We start from the raw sequence: 20,295 nt of genomic DNA, 5'->3' as shown, positions 1-20,295 counted from the left end.
AAAATAGGGATTGCTTAATAAGATACAGCTGCACTTTGTAAGTCCTTACTGCTTATATTCTGCTTCTCATTAATAACTGAGAGTCACAGTATCAGCTGCTGCTACTACTTGATGACACAAAGTGCGATGTCTTTTCATATATGGTGCTATTATTTATATGTGTTAAGTTCCAAACCTGGACAAGTGGTTGAGGTGTCTATTTAACATATCAAAGTGGACCTGGCCTCTAGGTTCCCCCAGTATCCCTCATCCCTACCTGTTACAGGGTATAGTTGGCATTCCCTGCCCTCTACCCAGAACTCTCCAACTTAGGGGCTAGGCTGCCATTTCCCCAGAGGCTCTTCCTTATATAATCCAGACATTTTTGGGTACCTGTCCCTTTTTGTACCTTTGGCCTCCTGGCTGCTGTAGTTGGTTCTCCTCTCCCCCTCCCTGGCCCTACCTCTCTGGACTTTCCCAGTTGTGTCTGCCTTTGGCTATGCTATCCTTTTTATCTATAATAAATTTTCTTCTCCATCATATCTAGGAGCGATCTTGTCTTTTCCTGTCTTATTTCTTTTTCTTCATTCAATGTGCTAACTATGTCATTAATTGTACTTGTCAATTATTTATTTTTATTCTGTTTCACAATCATTGTTCCAAATACAAACAGGAATCTAGAGAGGTTGAGTAACTAGTCTACAGTCACACAGCTAAGAAGGGTCAATAATACAATTATTTAGACTATGTGACCTCAAAAGCCTATGATTTCTCTTTAATCTCCTCGCAAAAGTGGCATTCAGTCTCATTGCCAAGTCGGGGGTGGAGGCAGCGATGAGGCGAAGGAATGGACCTGATTCTCTGGCGGGACCTCCTTAGGTTAACTCAGAAAATACTGTTTTCAGACTGTCAGATTTAGTAAATTATTAACATCAGAACAGACATACAACTCCCCACAGAAAAAAATGACTTTTCAACAGATCACAGAGATCACGAAGTAAGGAAAGGGTCAAAGTTCCAAGTATCAGATTTACAAGAAACTCTGTAATGCACAACTCAGCTACCTGCGAGCTGGACAGTGGCTGTGAAGAGGTTTTCCTGGGACTGTTGCGTGAGGCTGCAGCCTGGCTTCAGGATTAACCACCTGGAGCTGTTTCTCAGGTTACAGGCCGTTTGTATTTCTAAAACAATGCAGGTGAGACTCAGGGAAACCTTAGCAGAGATCTTTTAGGAAGAGTGGTCTCCAGTGCAGCTAAGTGAATGAGACTCTCAACAGCCATTAAGTAAGCATGACATTAACACAACCTTAGTAGCCTCGTTCAAGCCCTTTTTGCAATCAGGAAATGGGATAACATGCCTCTTCGCTAGCAATTTATACAACCAGAGTCACTGACATGTTTTCCCACGTGTATATTTAAAAAGTTGTTAAAGTCACATGAGAGAAGAAATCTGAATTGGATATAGACTAAGAGAGCTACACAATCATGCTACTAATGTTTAAAAAAAAAACAAACTGGGTCGCTTTTTTCCGTTCTTTCTACTTCCAGATTATATGCTCAAACGATTGGTTTCCACATCAGTCTAATAAAGTCCTAAATGCTCATTACTACTGTCAATGGCCCACCGATAGCAAACTGCACACGACCACTGCCTATGTCTGCATGTGTATAATGGAGGGATGTGCACAACTTCAGCCTGCTCTATCCACATCTTCTGCTTACATCCTCTTGAGACCGTGCACCCATTTTCAAGACAGCAGGTCACCATGAATGTTATTATTTTAGCAAAGGGCTGGAGTGTAGTGTAGAGGGAACTAGAAGTGAAGATTTGGTGACCTGGCCATCACCACACGCGCACACACACACACACACACACACACACACACGACTCTGGCAGGGGAACCTGGGACTTTGAATTTAAACAGGTTCCCAAGCAGATTGTCTTGCACACTGAAGTTTGAAATTAGCAAGCAAAAGGACTCAGGAAACTTGGGCCCTGCCTGCCACTGAAGCAGGTTAGGCAGATTTCTGATTTGGCAGGAATAATTACTGTTCCCAGCAACTGGCTAAGAGGCCAGCAAGCTCCCCACCCCTTCCTTCCTCCCCAGTTCCTTCCCTCTGCACTGAGGAGGCTGGACCACTACCCAGCACATAGAACCTAACCCCAGGCATCAAAGTGCTTGCGCACCAGTTCTGCAGGATCTGGACGTGGGGTCTGAGCAAGGAAGGGCGGATAACGCCAGGCGTCCGTATCCCTCCCCGGCCAGTGGCCCGCGCTGCCCCGAGCACGCCATTACCCGAAGGTGGCTACGGGTTCGGCCTCGGGTACGTAGATCCGGGATTTCAGGGGCGAGAGGAGCAGCCGCAACCGCTGGGCCGCCGGGCGAACTGTTGCTGTCGCCATAGCTCCAGGTCGCACAATCTCCATGGAACGCGCATGCGCCTGGCTGGATGCCACCCTTCAAGTGCTAAGCTCGAAGTCCCGCCCCTGGCCCGCTGTGCCTTGCTGGAGCCCGCTCTGCTCCTTGTCAGGCCTGCCCAGTAACAAAAACTGTCCTTCTAGTCCTAGCTCTCTCGGGGTGGACAGTTCAGTAGGCACTGCTCCTTGCTTGCAACTGCCAAGGACTCCAAGGATATGGTTCGGCGGGGCCACCTGCTGTGCTGCCTTCACCTACTGGGTGTCTAAGCAGAGCCTCTGAGAGACAAGTGCACAGCAGAGGAGGAAGGAAAGCTCAAGCTGGCCTAGAACTCTAGCTGATGTTGATCTTGAGCTCCTGATCCGCCTGACTCATGCTGGGACATCTGGCCTGCATCACTACACCTGACTACATCCCACTTCCCACATTATCTAGCCCTGGTCCCTCGATGCTAAGCATAATGGTAGCAAGCCTTTAGGTTTCTTAGAGCAACATTTATTATGCAATTCTTAAGAACTCATCATTTGTACATCTTGCTGTGTTAGCTTTATGCACCACTGTGACAAACATTTGAGAACAATGTAAAAGGAGGAAAGGTTCATGGTTTCAGAGCTCTAAGCCCAAGGTCATCTGGACCCATTTCTTTGGGCCAGGAAAGACCTGGTGGGAGCCCGATGAAAGGCAATGGTGGGAGCGGAGGCACTTAAGTGTTAAGAGCACTTATCAGAGGCCGAGAGAGAGAAAAGAACTGGAAGAAACTGTTCAAAGGAAAAATTGTTCAAAGACATGCATGCTCCCAGTGACCTGCTTCTTGTAGTCAGGCCCCACCTCCTATATCTTCCAATAATACCACCAAACTATGAATCCATTAATAGATAACTCCATTGATTAAGTCAGAGTCCTCATGATCCAATCACCCACTAATGATTAGTTCCAGTAATTGGAGGTGAAGCTTTCAATACTTCATACCAAAAACTAGTCATTTTTGTGCCAGGTGCCTTAAAGTGTGTCACTATATTTTTAATTAGTATATGCTCCTTCTCCATCCATACTTCTTACCCCAGATTATAGACGAGGAAACAGTGGGAAGGGAAGTTAGAAAGGCTTGGCTCACAGAGCTGTGGAGGGGTATTCAGGTCGGCTTAGCTTCCTAATGCTATATGAAAACACCATGCCTCTTACTGCAACATTGAGTCTGTCCTTCTCCATTTTAACCCCACCCCATTTTTTGAAGCGATAAAAACCATGAAGGGAACCTTGATTTCTTCCCCTCTTCCCCTACCTCACCTTCTAAGGCCCTTTTTTGAAAATATTATGTCAGCAGTTATAAAACATTATCAGATTAAGTGGCTCAGTTTTAGCCACGAACAAGCTGTCAACCCTTTAGACATCTTTGTATTGCTTATACCATAGAGAAGCCTAGGGTGAGGCTAGCCTGGGATGCTTGATCCTCCTGTGTCAGCCTCCCAAGTGCTGGGGATGCAGCAAAATACAGCAGAGGAAATACTGGCAATTAAAGGAACACCCAGATATGTGGACAAGAGTTGACACACTACTGGAATTTTCACTAAATATAAACATGACATTTTGGAAAATGTGGTAACATATAAGGTGGAAGATTCTGCCAAGGAAGTAACTAGGCCCTACTTGTATAGAGAACTGACTTCCATCAGTTGGCCTCTGACCTCCACATTAAAGAAAAAAAAAAAGCACATGTGCACACAAAATAAATAAATAGATATAGATAGATAGGATACTGAGTGGGTATGTTGTTCATTTATGAACCTTCATTAACTCAAAGTGAAATGGTTGAAAATATTTACTCTGTTAGAATACGTTGCATCTTTTTGTAAACAACTCTTTAGAAAACAAAGGAAAAAATACATCAAGATAATGGTTAAGAGGTTTTTGAGGGGCTGGTGAGATGGCTCAGTGGTTAAGAGCAATGACTGCTCTTCTGGAGGTCAGTGAGTTCCAATTCCAGCAATCACATGGTGGTTCACAACCATCTGGTCAGCTACAGTGTACTCATAGACATAAAATAAATAAATAAATCTAAAAAAAAAAAGTCTTTGAGGTAGGGCTCCTTTTCTCATTCTTTACAGTAACCACACAACTGATGAAAAGCAGGACCACAAGCACAGCAAGTAGAAAACCCGTGCTTGGGAGCAACTGTCGAGTCTCCTCTCTTGTTTTCTGGCCTGGCTCCCCTTGCTTATCTGGTTTCTGGCCAGGTATAGTAGTGCAGTGTGGCTTGGACTGAAACTCTCAGAGGTAAGCACAGCTCTTTTCAGGGAGGCACTTAGAGCAGAGCTGAAGGGCCTCTGAGCCATGTGGAAGGACTGCCGTGGTGCTGGACCCTTGGGGACAGAGTGTGCTGCATGGGGACACCTGTTCACCATCAGCATACCCTTCTGTTAGCAGCAGAGGAGCAAAGGGAGGAATGTACAGGAGATGCCAACATGAGCAGTATAGTCACATAAATTTTATTCAGTACTCTGTATTTAAAGTACAAATATATATGTATATGTATATGCATATGTATACATTAAAGAAAGGTTATCTTATTAAAAACAGAACCAAACAGAACTCTGAGTTCTGGGAACAGGGTTAGTCTCCTCAGGCCTTCAGTGTCCTGGTGGCCATCTTGTTTTTCCATGATGTGGACAATGACACTCAGGTCTGACTTGTACCTCAGACCACTGCATTCTGCTCGGCTTAGAAGGTGGCTTTAAAGAGGTGTTCTAACTCCATGCTGGGCTCCCAGAGGGACTCCCACACTCCATGTACTTGTTCAGAGCAGGTACCACTGACTACAAAGTCATTAGTTATTGTGATACAGCTGAAACAAATGGGAGTGCTTAAAGGTCTTTGGGTCTAGCCTGTCAATGACTGGCTTTGTGTCATGCGTCCAGATCTCTTGTACAAGGGCACACACCATGAGAATAAACGGCTTCATCTACTGATCATCCTTCAACTCATACAGGTTCAGCCACAACTTGCCAAGCCATTGTCTGGCTGTCAGTGGTAAGCCTGGAAAAGATCTGAAAGTCTGTGGTCACAATCTAGGCCTGGATCTGAAGCACCTATCTTCAGCAGTGGACACACAAGTCTTCCCCTATTGAACACTAACAGACATGATTTTAATACTAGGACCCTGATTGCTACTGCAATTCCAAAACCAGCTCTGGCCTCCCTTGCTATTTTATTCTCCTTAAAACTCCACTAAAAGCAGTTTCTAATTCTGTTTTCTTAAAACAGCATTAGAATAGAAGTTAAAAAGAAAACATTTTTTAAAGACTACGCAGGCTCCTTCAGGAAAGCCTGGAACCTTCCCTGCTCCAATTCCCTTCCACTGTGCATGTTCCATGCAGTTAATGATGACCCAGCCTGTGTGACAGGAGAAGGCATATAAACTTACAGCAGGAAGCTGGGTGGTGCCACATGCCTTTATTCCCAGCACTCGGGAGGCAGAGGCAGGCAGATCTCTGAATTGGGAGACCAATCTGTTCTACAAAGTGAGTTCCAGGACAGCGAGAACTGAGAAACCTTGTCTGGCGATGGGGTGTGGGGGAAATAACGTTACAGGAGAGTCCCTCCAAAGAACATGTAGCAATATCTAGTTATTTTTCTCACACCTGGTGAGTGTGGTGGGGTTGAATTGTACAGTTGGCATCTTGCAGTTAGAGGCCAGGAATGTTCCCAAATATCCTACTGAGTACAGGATAGCCCAGCAAAGGAGGATGAAGTGCCAATGAGTGCCAGAATGGCCAACAAGGCCAAAGCGGCTTTGCAGCCCATCCTAGCAGTGACTGTGGCTGGTGTAGGCGGCTTCAGTCTTCTACCCTAGCTCCTTCACTCACTTGTAGGTTGCAATATGGGCTTCCTAAAGGCACAAGATGACTCTGAAGCTGTCCTTTTTTGATTGGTGGCACACAGAAGAAACATATTTGTACAGCACACTGGAGAAAACTGAGGAAACAGTTTATTGAGCACAGGGAACAGTGCTAAGGCGCCAGTCATATCCAGGGAGGAGGAGATGGTATTTTCCCCATCAGTGTTTCCTGCACATCTGTTCCCTCTGTGGGGCTCACAGGGTGGGAAACTGCATGAAGCGCCAGAAGGGCAGAGAAACTTTAGAAACTTAAAAGTAGACTTTTTACAGCAGTCAGAATCAGCAGCAGTTCTGCAATGACAGCCAGTACCTGAAGATCTATCTCTGCCCTGCACTTTTTTCTCCTTAGCACTCCTTAAAAATCTCTCATTAATTGATAATTTGATAGACTAGAATTACACATGATTCTTAAAGCTTAAGGTGACAGTACAGCATTGGATGCTCAAGTTAACAGATCCTATAGTTTTTAGAAGAGCCGTGGCTCATAGAAGGCATTTGAGCAGAACTTTCCTGACTCACAGTCCATGAAGCGGGAAGCTAGCTGATTTTACATTCTTTGAATGTTTTTTGTTTGTTTTCCCCTTACCCAATGAAACCACAGGAAACTGAGCAAATAACCTAAGTGATGACTATGACACAAGCTGAACGAAGGCCACCTTCCCCCAACATCTTCTCTCCCTTTGAAAACCCAATACACTGTATTTTTAATTTTTTTCCTCCTACTGGTCATGGACCCACCATTCATTCAGCAGTCTTTATCCTTGTATGTTCTGAAGAAGCACTGTGGGCTTCAGATTTCTCTTCCCATCCACCAGTTCCAAACTGCATGACCCTGTGTGCTCAGATGCAGAGCTCATGCTGAGATAGAGTTCTGAAGGCTAGTGGGCAAACGGGGTTTGTGTACCCACACAAACAGTTTGTTTCCCACTGCCAGAGCCTGCCCAGGCTTAGCTCTGGCTGGCACGAATCAAGTGGTTCAGCAGGTCTATCCTGCAACATTGGTGAAGTGCCTGGGCCAACTTTCCCACTGTAGCCCCTTTGATGCCTTCCCGCATCAGCCACTTCTGAAGCATTTGGTAAACTTTCTCTTTCAGTCCATCTCTTTCATAGTCATGGTCAATTTCATCGATCTGAGACTCAGTGAAGCCCAGCTTGCGGGCACAGTTTTTCCACTGTCTTCCCAGGTTTTCCCTGATAGGGTTCAGGTGTTCATCAGTCAGACTAGTGGTGTTATCTGTTAAGTGGAAAAGAGAAGAAATATCAGGCTGCAGCCCATCTGACCAGTCTAGAGTCTGGTTTTGCTGAAAAGGCCCAGGAACGTAAAGAATATGAAGAGACATAGAGAGAAATTGTTTTGTTTCAAGATGATCTTGCACTGTAGCCCCTTTGTCTCTCTGGGACTTGGATTATAGTGTGCACCACTATGCCTGGTGCTAACTTAGCTGTTACTGACTTGTTGGGCAATACTTGACCTAACCACAGCCACTCAGGAGTCTTTATATAGAGTTAAAATAGGCTGCTGTTTCCTTCTCGGCAGATGTGCAGCTTCCTGAGCCCTAACTGATGGCTTCATGAATAAAAGCCCTACTACATGGCTAGCTGTTCTATTCAACTCCCACTTGAGTCCTGTTCTAGTTAGACTAACTGGATGTAATGGGCAGTGATGGGGTGGGGGTGGGGCAGGAAAACTGTCAACTTACACAGGGCACAGTCCAAGGCCACTCTTTTCTAGACAGTTCACTTTCCTTTTTTCCCCCCTTCCCTCTCCCTTTTGCTCCAGCTCTGCTCCCTCCGCCCCCCCCCCCCCCCCCCCCCCCCCCCCCCGGTCACTCACTTTCCTCTTAACACGGACACTGAGACCAAGTGTAACCTTCATTTAATTACTATGTCTTCCTTTATCTCTCAGTGGATAAGAATATAAACTTTTCAAGGTTTTTTTCTGTCTTACAAATCAAAGACTCTTCATTTTATATATACACGGCCTTTCTCTTGCTATTAGCTTCATCACCTTAGATGTTCATAAAAATAACACATATAGGGAACACATGAAGATAAGAAAAGGCCCAGTATTGTAGTGAATGCTTTTAATCCCAGTACTTGGGAGACAGAGGCAGGTGGATTTATGTGAGTTCAAGGCCAGTCTGATCTACATACAGAACAAGTACCAGGGCTATAGGTATGTCTCTCTCTGTGTACACACACACACACACACACACACACACACACTCAGACTGGTAGTGGTGGTGGACAGGGAGATAGAGATAGACAGATATGGAGAGAAGGGAGAGAAGAAAAGACAAAGTCATCATAATAGTCTTTTGTTCTCATGCCACCTCAGAACCTTGTTTCTCCCTCAGCTCCATTCTTTCTTCAGTACCGTAGTGCAGAGTCTATCAACTATGGCAGCAGACTAAGACCCTCCTAAGATAACTGTAAATCGCCAGTGTCTGCAGGAGCCCTGGGTGTCAGGAGAGTCACAAAGGTAACTCCAGTTCCTCAAAAGCTAAGAACCCATCTCTCAGGCATTTTAAAGACCACTCCTCTAATGGAATAGTACAGGGATTGGTGGGGCCTGAGGGCCAAGTCTGGCTTCTGCTTTTTGTAGTTTCAGGAACCATATCTGTCCTCATCTTTGTGCAAACTACCTGTGGCTGCTTCTGCACTCCAATGACAGAGAGGCCTCAGGGTCAGCAGAGCCTTGCCTATTAAGTGGCCCTTCATAGAAAAAAAAAGCCAACCCCTATGTAAATCAGAAATTTGAATTCTGGCTTCTTTCTGAGACAGGGTCTTGCTATAGCCAGGGTGGCCTGGGACTCACCATCTTCCCACTTTAACTGCCCTAGTGATGGATTATTGGCATACATCATCACACATGGCAGAGTTCTGTGGACACCTCTGAGCACTCTTGTTTTGATTACAGAGTGATGTGGAAGGCATGGTCTCCTGTACTTTACAAAATCTCTTTGCTGTAGAGCCAAGGGAGCTATTTCCCTAAGTCTGAACAGGATCATGGGTGATACATGGGTTTAACATTCCCAGGCGGTGCCGTATGTTTTCAACTCACACTGATTAGTTTAAACTTTATAGCACCACCACCAATTAGATACTGCAATTCTCCCTGTTAAAAAAAAATAGATTACAAAAGATTAAAAACTACTGAGTAGGGGCTGGAGTAGATGGCTCAGCAGTTAAGAGCACTTGTTCTTGCTTGGGTCAGTTTCCAGCATTCCCAGAGCTCACAACTATCCATAATTCCAGTTCCAAAGGATCTGACACCCTCTTCTGACCTTTGTAGGCACCAGTCGTGCATGTAGTACATGAAGACAAAAAAGTCATACAAATAGTATATAAATCTAAAAAAATTAAGGAGGAAATATAGGATAACTCAGGGAGAATCTTAAAAGAAGATTCTATCATGTTCTCATCAAGAAGTAAAAATTGTCAAGAGATGTCCAAGTCATAAGATACTACACCCTTAAAAAATTTCCCTTCAATGCTGGGGACTGAGTTCAAGGCTTCATGTGTGCTAGGCAGGCATTCTACCATAGCTACACTTCAGCGCAACATTGATCCTTAAGAATTTTACCAAAGATGGCTTGGTGTCTGGCAGCCGACTCTTCTTTGCAAGTATTGTTTGGTGGTTGTGAATTCAGTCCAACATCCATATAATTGTGGTTTCCAATCTGAATACCAGAACTATTGAATATAGTATATTTTATGAGGTCATCTGAATAGAAAAAGAGATATAGGTAAGTGCATGGGATTGAAAGCAAGAGAAAATATATGGCATGTAAAGGTATGGGGCTTTATTACAGATGTTCAACTGCTTATCCTATGATACCCTTAACAGTCATTTCTTTATAATATGGCTTCTCGACTTCACAACCATTAACAAAAGACATCAGTGTTGGCAAGAATGTGGGAATATGAAGGGAATGATCTATACATTGTTAGCAATGAAAATCATATAACCAATGTGGACTACAGTATTGAGTTTCTTAGAAATTAAAGATAGAATTACCATGATTCAGTAATTCCATTATAGGTATGTACACATACATGCACATAAAGAGACACAGAGACAGACTGCCTAAAGATGTCTATATCCATGTTTACAGCAGAATCACTCAAAACAATAGCTAGCACCCCAAGTGCTACTTTATTCTCCTTTCCCACTTACTGGTAACCCATCCTCCTTACATGACAGTTAGTGTTGGAAAGCTCACATTTGTTAGTTACACCTGCTCACAGAAGCAAGGAATACAATCTGTTCATCTACTAAGTTGGTGGTCTATGAGATCCTCCTTAGGGCATAGTAATTCCATGACTGACTGTGAACTGAGACTCCCTAATACTGGCAAAAACTCAGCATCATTAAGGGGATCTATTCTCAGCAGGACTGGGGCCTAAAGAGAGAGTAAGGACGCCTGCAGCAAACTGGTAAGACTGGGCTACTCATCTGGAGAGAGGACCAGAAAATGACATGCTAGGTATCGCTTATGAACGTTTTGCACATACTCAGATTCAAGCTCCTTGAGGAAAGAAGCTCGGGCTGTTTGTCCATGTTACAGCTCTCCAGCAGCCTGGTACAAAGCAGGAAGCCCTCTAGGAATTTTTATTGAACTAATAATGAATGAATAAAATACAATGGCGACACAAACCATTTTAGCTGAAAATGCAAAGGGAACAACCACTTCCAGGAAAACCTACAGAAAAGGCAGGAAACTTTGGGAATTTGTCATTTTGAAAGAAACTGGTCTTTTGTGTGCTTGTTCTGTATCAAGGACCACAGGGTCTCATGCATGCTAGGCCAGCTCTGTACCACTGAGCTACACAGCCCGCTCAGTGGTTCTCAAAGCTTCTCCTACATATGCTGGTTCCAGGACTGCTAGGATACAGTACCGCTATTGCTAACATCTGGATAAGTGAAGGGTTATTGATGACATCTGGTTAAGCGAAAGCAGCATGGGAACTATTATTTGGTAATAATGGTGAATACTAAGTTACTTCAATGCTAAAGTATTAGAAACCACATCAATTAGCTTGGATATTACCAGAGAGAGCTATGGAAAATGAAAACCATCTTTCTTACCACAAATTGTAGTCTATATCTAAATAAGAAACAAAAATACCTAAGACTTCTTTCCTACACTCAGAAGACAAGAAGCAAGATAAAAGAATTTAAGAAAATACTTTCCATTTATTGGAGTGGCTGGGTAGCTTGAGATTAGCATCTCACACAGCCTAAAGAGAAATGCCTATCAGTTATAAGGATCTATAATCCACACTGGAGGCATCCATGATGAGTCATAGGCAAACACAATTACACACCAAGTGGTCTAATGGAGACCATTTCAATGTGGAAGGCTGCACCTGTCTGCTACAGGCTCTAAGTAATATACTCTTTGTCTCCATGAATAACTTACACTCAACAACAATGCTAGTAGTGCTTCATTCTCAGGGATAAAAAAGGAAAATATGGGGACTATTAAAAACTCATTTACCTGCTACTGGCCCAGAGAAGTATGGCATGGTGGGTGTGCTTCCCGGTATGTTGGTCTCTGGCACTGGAGTTTTATAAGTACTATACATTTGGCTTAGATTTGGCGGATACCAAGCTCCTGTACCTGTAGTTCCAAACCCATGCTGATTATACAATCCATTGTTCCAAACTGCTTGGGTGGCTGGCCATGACTGCTGTTGCACTGCAATTCCACGACTTGTGCTGGGATCAGAATGACCTCTTGCTCCTGCACTCTTAATATTCTCACGAGCTCTCTGCTGTGCAAAGGGGTCATGAGAGACCCTTCGTTTCCTTTCCTCCTCTCTGTTGTAAGCCTCATTCTGCCTTGGCTGTGGTTTTGTCTGTTTCTCTGCAAATATTCCAAAAGCATGATAGCTGGCTTCCTCTTGCAGCTTAGCCTGCACACTGCGATCATTCTCGTCCTGTGGGTACTCTGGGGAGCAAGAAAACCAGGACTCCTCCACAGGACCCATCTGGAATCCCTGGGAACTGTGCAGTGATCCAGGTTGTTCTGTAGCAGAGAAGACATGATCAGTACAATAAGTAAGTGACACTTTTGTGAACCTGTCCTTGAGTGACATACTGAAAAAGAACCATGCAAAACATATAACAATCTCCTTCCTCTAAGTTTAGTATATGATCAGCAGGAACCCTGGCTGCCAAGCAAGAACACAAAGAAATTATCACAAGCAACACAAGAGAGAGTGTTGCAGGGATAGCTGAGGCAGAAGGGGACTTGGGTTGGACCGAGATGGTGACTATCACCTTGAAACCATGTGGAGTCTAAAAAAAGCAGCAGCTAAGTCCTGGGCACATCCTATTGTTCTTTTCTTCTTGAAAAGTCAGTAGGAGGGCTGGAGATGGCTCTGTGATTCAGGGCACTATTCTTGCTAAGGACTTAGGGTGGTTCACAACAATCTGCAACTAAAGTTCCAGATCTAATGCTGCCATGGACACTGTCCATATATGGTACACAGACTTAGACACACATACAACATATACATACATACAATACATACATACATACACACGGCAGTGACCTTGGTATCTCACACTGTCTTCCCTTTTGACATAATGAAAAAGCACTCCTGTGTGAGTCTGAGACCAACTTTTCTGCAGTGCTCTGATCTCAAGGACTATGTACCCACATGTGTCCCTGACTTCCTCCTTAAGTGTCACCATCTTTCTGTGAAGTGCATCAGATCATTATGTCAGGACACTGTTGTTTTGGTGAGCATATAGTTAAAAAGTATTTCCAAGATATGTATGTGACTGGATTCTAGAGGACACATAAATTCTATTAAGTCAGTTGTTTGATTTTACGTTTTCAGAAGTATTTTAGGGATAGAGTAAATGAGCGAGTATGCAAATGAACGAATAGGTGTGTTACCTGAATTTGACCTGCTCGGAGGTAAGGGTACACAGTCATGCTGCAGTGAAAACATTCTCTGCAAAACTGGGCTTTGATCTGGATACTCTTTCTATAAGTGAGAAGACATGTACACACTTTAGTAACCAGTAGAAAATTATTTTGAAAAGAATCCATCTCTTCACAACATTAAGATATTTCATACAAATTTAATTAGCAGTAACCTTTTCTAACAAACTAAACATTTTTCCAAGAGATAAATCGATATGTCAAATTAACATAGTTGGAGGACTTATATTTCCTGATTTCAAAAGTCCCCCAAAGGGAACAAAGTCAGAGTGCTGATACTTACATAAAACAGACACACAGATCAAAAGTGCAGAAAAGGTATAGCCTAGAAATATTCTCCACCCCATTACATGGCTGACTGATGTTTGACCAGGGTGGCCTGGAACATTCAGCGAGGGGAAAACTGGACATAGACATATAAAAAATGCAGACGGACCCAAACTATATACAAACATTAACTCAAAATACATCAGTGACTCAAATTTAAGGGATCAAAGTATAATACTCTTAGAAGAAAGTACAGAGGAAAATAGTCATGACGCTGGTCCCTGCAACAATTTCCTGACAATGACACCAAAAGCACAGCTAATGGTTCTCATGCAATCAAATCAAATTTATGTCACATCAAAATTTAAGTGTGTGCATTTGAAGAAACTACCAAAGGAGTGAAAAGGCAACCCACAGGATGGGAATATATTTGTAAATGAATATATAAAGAACTTCTCCAACTCAACAACAACAGCAACAACAACTACCACAACCATCCACAATCCTACAAATAACCCAATTTAGAAACTTGCAAAGGGAGGGTTGTAGATGTAACTGGATGGTAGAATACTGCCCAGCACGTGCAAGGTCCTGGGTGGATCCCAAGCACTATAACAGTATTCTAGCCAGGCACATGGGTGGGACACATCTATAACCCCAGCATGTGGGGTGGAGTCAGGAGGATTATGAGTTGGAGACAAGCTTTGGCTATTTAGTTTGACACTGTCAAAACCAAAAACAACATACAAACACCCCTAAAGTGGAAAAAACCGAAGCAGTGTTTCTCCAAAGAAGATATATATATAGGGAACTAGCAGCAGCCTAGGAGAGATGCTCAACCACCAGAAAATGCTACTTTACATTGAATAGAATAAACAAAGGACAATCACAGCATAAAACAGCGTGTTTGTGAGGATTTGGCAACTGAACTCTTGTAGACTGCTGCTGTGAGATGGTTCTGATGCCATGGAAAATAGTTTAAAGGCCCCTAAAAGTGAAACAGGATGTCTGCATGGTCTACCCATTCCATCCCTAAGTAAATAGCACAAAGAAATGGAAGCACACATTCGGCCCAAAAGCCTGTACAACATTGTTTTCATGGCATCAACCAGCAGCTCAAAGGGAGAAACAGGCCTGACATCTATCAAGAGGAGTTGTCATAGACAACTGTGGTACTACCCACACAGTGGAATGTTATTCACCAACAAAATGAATGGCATGGTAAACAAAATACTTCCACAAATGGAAAAACACCATATGGTTTTATTCCTTGGGCTACCTAGAACAGGCAAATTCAGAGACAGAAAATAAAGATTCCCCAGAGGCTGGGGAGAGGGAGAATTAGGGACTTATTATTTAGTAAGTTGAGTTTGTGTTTGTGATGATAAAACTCTAGAAATGGAAAGTGGTTGTCTTAGTCAGGGTTTCTATTCCTGCACAAACATCATGACCAAGAAGCAAGTTGGGGAGGAAAGGGTTTATTCAGCTTACACTTCCACATTGCTGTTCATCACCAAAGGAAGTCAGGACTGGAACTCAAGCAGATCAGGAAGCAGGAGCTGATGTAGAGGCCATGGAGGGATGTTCTTTACTGGCTTGCTTCCCCTGGCTTGCTCAGCCTGCTTTCTTATAGAACCCAAGACTACCAGTCCAGGAATGGCACCACCCACAAGGGGCCTTTCCCCCTTGATCACTAATTGAGAAACTGCCTTACAGTTGGATCTCTTGGAGGCATTTCCTCAACTGAAGCCCCTTTCTCTGTGATAACTCCAGCTGTGTCAAATTGACACAAAAACCAGCCAGTAGAGTGGTGATGGTTAAGCAACCCCGAACTATATACTTCACATGGCTAGAAAAGTTAATTTTATGCATATTTTATCACAATAATTACAAAGTAGGGGTGGAGATACAGCTTAATCAAAGAGTCTTTGCCTAGTAAGCACAAGGTCCTAAAATCAATCCTCAGGATAAGGGGAAGGTGATAAGAGAGATAATCTTCTTTATATAAATAACATTTTTATTAAAAATATGAATTGTAGAAAATTATATTTTTCAAAATCCTACCAAGGATATAAGGTTAACATTTTTATAACTTTCCTCTAAGATTTTTTCTTATTCACATTTGTATTTTGTACTTAACAGAATATTGATATCAATAAGTGGTTCAAAATCATTTCCTGAATAAATGCATTATTTGGGAAGGAACGCTACAGCATATTGTATGTCTACATATTGTAGCATTTTAAATATTGCTTTTACTTATTACCAAGTTTAGCTTTAAGTAGTGTTTTGTTTGAGTCAGAGTCTCACAATGTAGCCCTATGTTGTTTTGGAACTCTATGATGTTATATAGATTAGGTTGGCCTTGAACTCACAGATACTACTTGCCCCTATTTCCTGAGTGCTGGGATTAAAGTATGTTACCATGCCTAGCACTTTCAAGCATTTTAAAAACATTTTGTGAAAGTGATTTTTATAGCTATTTTTCAATACATATGTACTTAAGTAACAGTCTTGAAAATTCACACAATGTAGAACATGCAGAACCACCTCTGTGTGCCATTCCCTCCAACCCTCTACAGGGAATCTCATTCAGAGTGGGAGGCATAGCCCTTTTCTCCCTCTCGGCATGGGCATACACATTCCAAAGTATACAAATACACACACACACGATTTAATATGAAGTGAATCACAACAGTGCTGTTACGTGACTTTTTGTTTACATTATCAAGTCTTGAAGACTCTTCTGAGTCGTTATATTCATTTTCACCTCTTCTCAATACAGACTGTATGTTTTCAGATCAGTCATGGTTTGGGGCATCTATTTAAGATATTCACATTGTTCCCAAATTTTTACTTGTTAACTAAGGTATAAGTGCTTTTGATATTACATGTTTGCGTGTGTGTGCTAGGATGCACTCCTAACACTGTGAGTACCCATGCATTGGCAGTTTCATAATGCTTTGAACACATATGTGAGGACAGATCTTTACAACGCCTGATAGCTAATTCAGCTTCCAAGAAACTTCACCAATTGGTGAAGTCACTGTCTATTATTCTGCATTTTTACCAACACTATTATCCATCATTCAAAAATGGTAATCTTCGGGGTGAAAAACGAAGTGATTCAATTTGTTTTTCTGTGAGATCAGATACAGGTCAGAGATTTGCTCGTCAGTGATATGGTATTTCTTCCTATTATGATTCTGGTTTAAAAACATTGTTTTAGCTACATCATCTGTTTCCTAGGGTGGTATGTTTGTTTGTTTGTTCCTTTCTTTCTTTTCCCCCCATACCAACAAGTTTGTTGTGTTCTCTAGAGAATTTGGTGGGATTTGTCATTAGGACTGTGTTCTATATATCAGTGACATTAGGAAAGCTAAAAGCTTTAGTGGGCTATATGCTTCTTTCATCCCACGATTATTTCAGCATATATTTAGCATTCTCTCATGTCTTTTTGAAAAGTTTCTGCATGTTTGCCAATCTATAGACACTCTGTATCACCTAGTATGGTTTTATTTTGCATTTCCCAGATTACTAATAGGGTTATATGCTTTTCTGATGTAGTTGTTGGCTGCTTGAGTATTCTCTTTGGTGATTTGCTGACTTCAGTATTTTGTCTGTGCATTTTTGCTTGTTTGTTTTTGAAACAGAGTCCCACTATATAGATTTGGCTAGCCTCAAACTCATAGAGATGTACTTGAGTCTGCTGAGTGTGTGTTTCTGTCTTGCTTCTCTTCATGATTTGATGCAGTAGCTTGTCTTTCTGACTTGTTAAGACTCCTCTGGGTTCTGTGCTTCTAAGTCCTTGGGAGAAATAGTAAGGGCTCTTAATCACTGAGTCACCTCTTCAGTTCCTTTTCAAATATTTATATATGTTCGTTTAAAAAATGTTCTGTGTGTGAAGGTAGGTGTGACGGTTGCTATTCAAAGGGAAGTGCGACGGTTAATTTTAACTGTCTACTCTAGAATCAATCACCTAGGAAGAGAGTCTCAGTAGGAGACTGTCTACATTAGATTGTCTGGTGGACAAGTCTGTGGGGGGTTATTTTGATCACTTAGATGATAAGCTCACTATATGTGGCACCACTCCTTTGGCAGAGAGAATTAGAGAGAGTGGAAAAAACAAGCAGCATATTAACATGAGTTAATGAATTAACAGTGTCTTGCTCTCAACTGTGGATGATAATATGACTAGCTGCTTTAAGTTCCTGCTGTCTTGACTCATTATAATTAGCTGAACCTGGAACTGTGAGACAAATGAACCCTTCTTCCTGTAAGTTGCTTTTGTCAGAATATTTTATCACAGTAAGGAAATAAAACTAATACAGCAGTCATTTAGAGGTTAACTGATAGAGAGATTTATATGTTTGTATTAGGTCTTGTATTAAAAACGTGTTTTAAACAGTCTAACTCCTTCCTGATTGTTTGAATCTGTTTGCTGTATCTATTAAAGATGGCTGTATTACTATCTCTTTTTATGGTGATTTGTCTATTTTTCTTTGAGTTCTGTCAATTTTTGATTTGTATATTTAAGAAAATGTTACCATGGGTATGTTCATATTGAAAGCTACTGTATCTTTCTGTGAACTGAACCTCTTTGTCATTATCAAGCATTCCTGCTTGAGGTAATGCTTTTCCCCTCCTGCTATCTACTTTGATTATTGTATGTCTCTTTTATAGTCTAAGTATTCCTTCGAAGTCCGGAAATTCTAACTAGCTTTTTTTTTTTTTAATCTACCTACCTACTTACTTGGAAATCAGTTCGATAGCCTTGGTTGTTTATTGAAGTTTACTTTTCACATCTATAGATGTGTAATCCTGAGAGAGTTATGGCAGCATAGTGATGACTAAGGAGGGAGGGAAGGAAGAGGTGGGAGAGGTTAGGAGAGAGGGACAGGGAGAGGGAGAGGAAGAGCAGATTGAGTGGAAACTGCACTTTGATGTACCTCTCAGATTCCAGACAGCAAATTCTCCACTTCAGTCTTAGGTACGGCTGTCACTCAGAACTTAGCACAAAGTGCATTGAGAAACCAGCTTTTCTTGAAAGCATGTGTGGTTCTCAAATGACTCTCCCCAGCAATATTATCTGCTTGCTTCTCTAAAACTTCCCTCTCAGCATTAACTTGTGGGTTAGCATTTTTATTTTTATATTCCTTTGGCTATCTTAATAGACATGTTCCTTCTCTTTCTCTCTCTCTCTCTCTCTCTCTCTCTCTCTCTCTCTCTCTCTCTCTCTCTGTGTGTGTGTGTGTATGTGTGTGTGTAGTTGCTTGTTTTGTGGTGCTGGAAAAAGAACTCAAAGCCTCATGCATAATCTATCATTGAGCCATATCCCTAGGAAGTATTTTATAAGTTCCTCAGAATGACTAACCCACTTGTAGTATAATCCAGTCTCTTCAAGTGATGTGGGTGTCTTTCTTTTTCTTTTTCTTTTTCTTTTTCTTTTTCTTTTTCTTTTTCTTTTTCTTTTTCTTTTTCCTTTTCTCTTTCTCTTTCTCTTTCTTTTTCTTTTTCTTTTTTGTATTGTTACATATATTTCCCTCTCATTTCATGCATGGAAAAATGGGCCCAACTGACAATGTGATACTTCAAATAATTGCTAATTGTGTGTGTGTGTGTGTGTGTGTGTGTGTGTATGTGTGTTCACTAAGCTAGCTTACTTCAAATCTCAGCAACAAATTACACTGCATTTGCTTTCATGATTGATAATGCATTTTGGTACGCTGCTGTTCTGGGCACTTGCTAGATCACTCACCTTTAAACTTGCCACATCCTCTTCTACATATTCTTCAAAATGACTTAAGTAAAAAGGCCTAAATTCTTCTTCAATGCCTGTATGAAAAAACAGTATTTTAAATGTTTTATCTTTTGTACATGTTCACATGTGTGTAGGTGTGTATGTTGGCCCAAAGACAACACTAGCTGTTCCTTAGCTGTCATTCACTCTGCTTTTTGAGACAGGGTCTCTTGCTGGCCTAGACCCTGCCAAGGCTAGTCTGCCTGGACAAGCAGCCTCTGCCTGTCATCTCCTCCCTGGCACTAGAATTACAAGTGTTTATCATCACAACTGGCTTCTTAATGTGATGATTAAACTCAGGTCCTCTTGCTTATAAGCCAGTTTACCAACTTCCCAGGCCAACTTCCCAGCCCCCCCCCCATTTCGTAATTAAAATGTCAAATATTAATAATCTATTATTTCTCAGCTACTTACCATAGTGTGTAGACAAAGCAATGAAATAAAGTTTGAAACCCCAAATAACTGACTGATAAAAAGACTAGAGCTCAATGCCAGGTAGACATTATAGGGATAACACTTGCAGTCCCTTGCTTCAGCAGAACAGTGTACCTTTCTCTGGCCACAGCATAGTCCCGATAGTGTGAGGTAATTGCCAAGTGAATAAAGATGATGGAACTCCATGTTTTCTATCTCTGGCACTAAGAAACTACAGCTACTAGAATGGAAGTGGGGGTGGTGCTGGACATGGTGAATTATGCATGTAACCCCAGGCTGAGACAGAGCCTGACACAAATTCAGGGATGACTTCCAAGCTAGCCTGCACTTTACAGAGTGAGGCCTCATCTTCAAAACAAAACAAAACAAAACAGGAAATCTTCAGTTCTAGGATAGACTAGTAATGTTTTCCCTTATTGTTCCATCTAAGTATAATAAAATAACCTAAATATTATATATAAAACATATAGATACTCTGGAAGAAAGAAAGGTAGACAAAGTGGCTTGGACTTCATGGTCTGTGAAAACACATGGCACAAAG

The 20,295-nt window shown here is 41.9% G+C and overlaps 2 protein-coding genes across 3 annotated transcripts in view; both read right to left on the bottom strand.

Annotated features, from left to right (window-relative positions):
* Window positions 1-2,443, bottom strand: part of Bphl (biphenyl hydrolase like) — a 35,473-nt gene extending 33,030 nt beyond the window's left edge. The window contains exon 1 of the mRNA XM_021180335.2: window positions 2,276-2,443. Within this exon, the coding sequence (XP_021035994.1) occupies window positions 2,276-2,406 (131 nt within the window). The 5' untranslated portion in view covers window positions 2,407-2,443. The remainder of the gene's footprint in view (window positions 1-2,275) is intronic.
* A 2,422-nt stretch (window positions 2,444-4,865) lies between these two features.
* Window positions 4,866-20,295, bottom strand: part of Ripk1 (receptor interacting serine/threonine kinase 1) — a 33,741-nt gene continuing 18,311 nt past the window's right edge. For both annotated transcript variants that reach the window (XM_021180251.1, XM_029468644.1), the window contains exons 7-11: window positions 19,278-19,354; window positions 13,205-13,295; window positions 11,795-12,325; window positions 9,877-10,017; window positions 4,866-7,524 (exon numbers count right to left, since the gene is read on the bottom strand). In XM_021180251.1, coding sequence (XP_021035910.1) covers window positions 7,238-7,524; window positions 9,877-10,017; window positions 11,795-12,325; window positions 13,205-13,295; window positions 19,278-19,354 — 1,127 coding nt within the window. In that variant the 3' untranslated portion in view covers window positions 4,866-7,237. The remainder of the gene's footprint in view (window positions 7,525-9,876; window positions 10,018-11,794; window positions 12,326-13,204; window positions 13,296-19,277; window positions 19,355-20,295) is intronic.

This window comes from Mus caroli, chromosome 13 (assembly GCF_900094665.2).
Source record: "Mus caroli chromosome 13, CAROLI_EIJ_v1.1, whole genome shotgun sequence".
Classification (NCBI taxonomy): Eukaryota; Metazoa; Chordata; class Mammalia; order Rodentia; family Muridae; genus Mus; species Mus caroli.
Note: the sequence above shows the minus strand (reverse complement) of the source record. Positions and strands in the feature narration are given on the sequence as shown.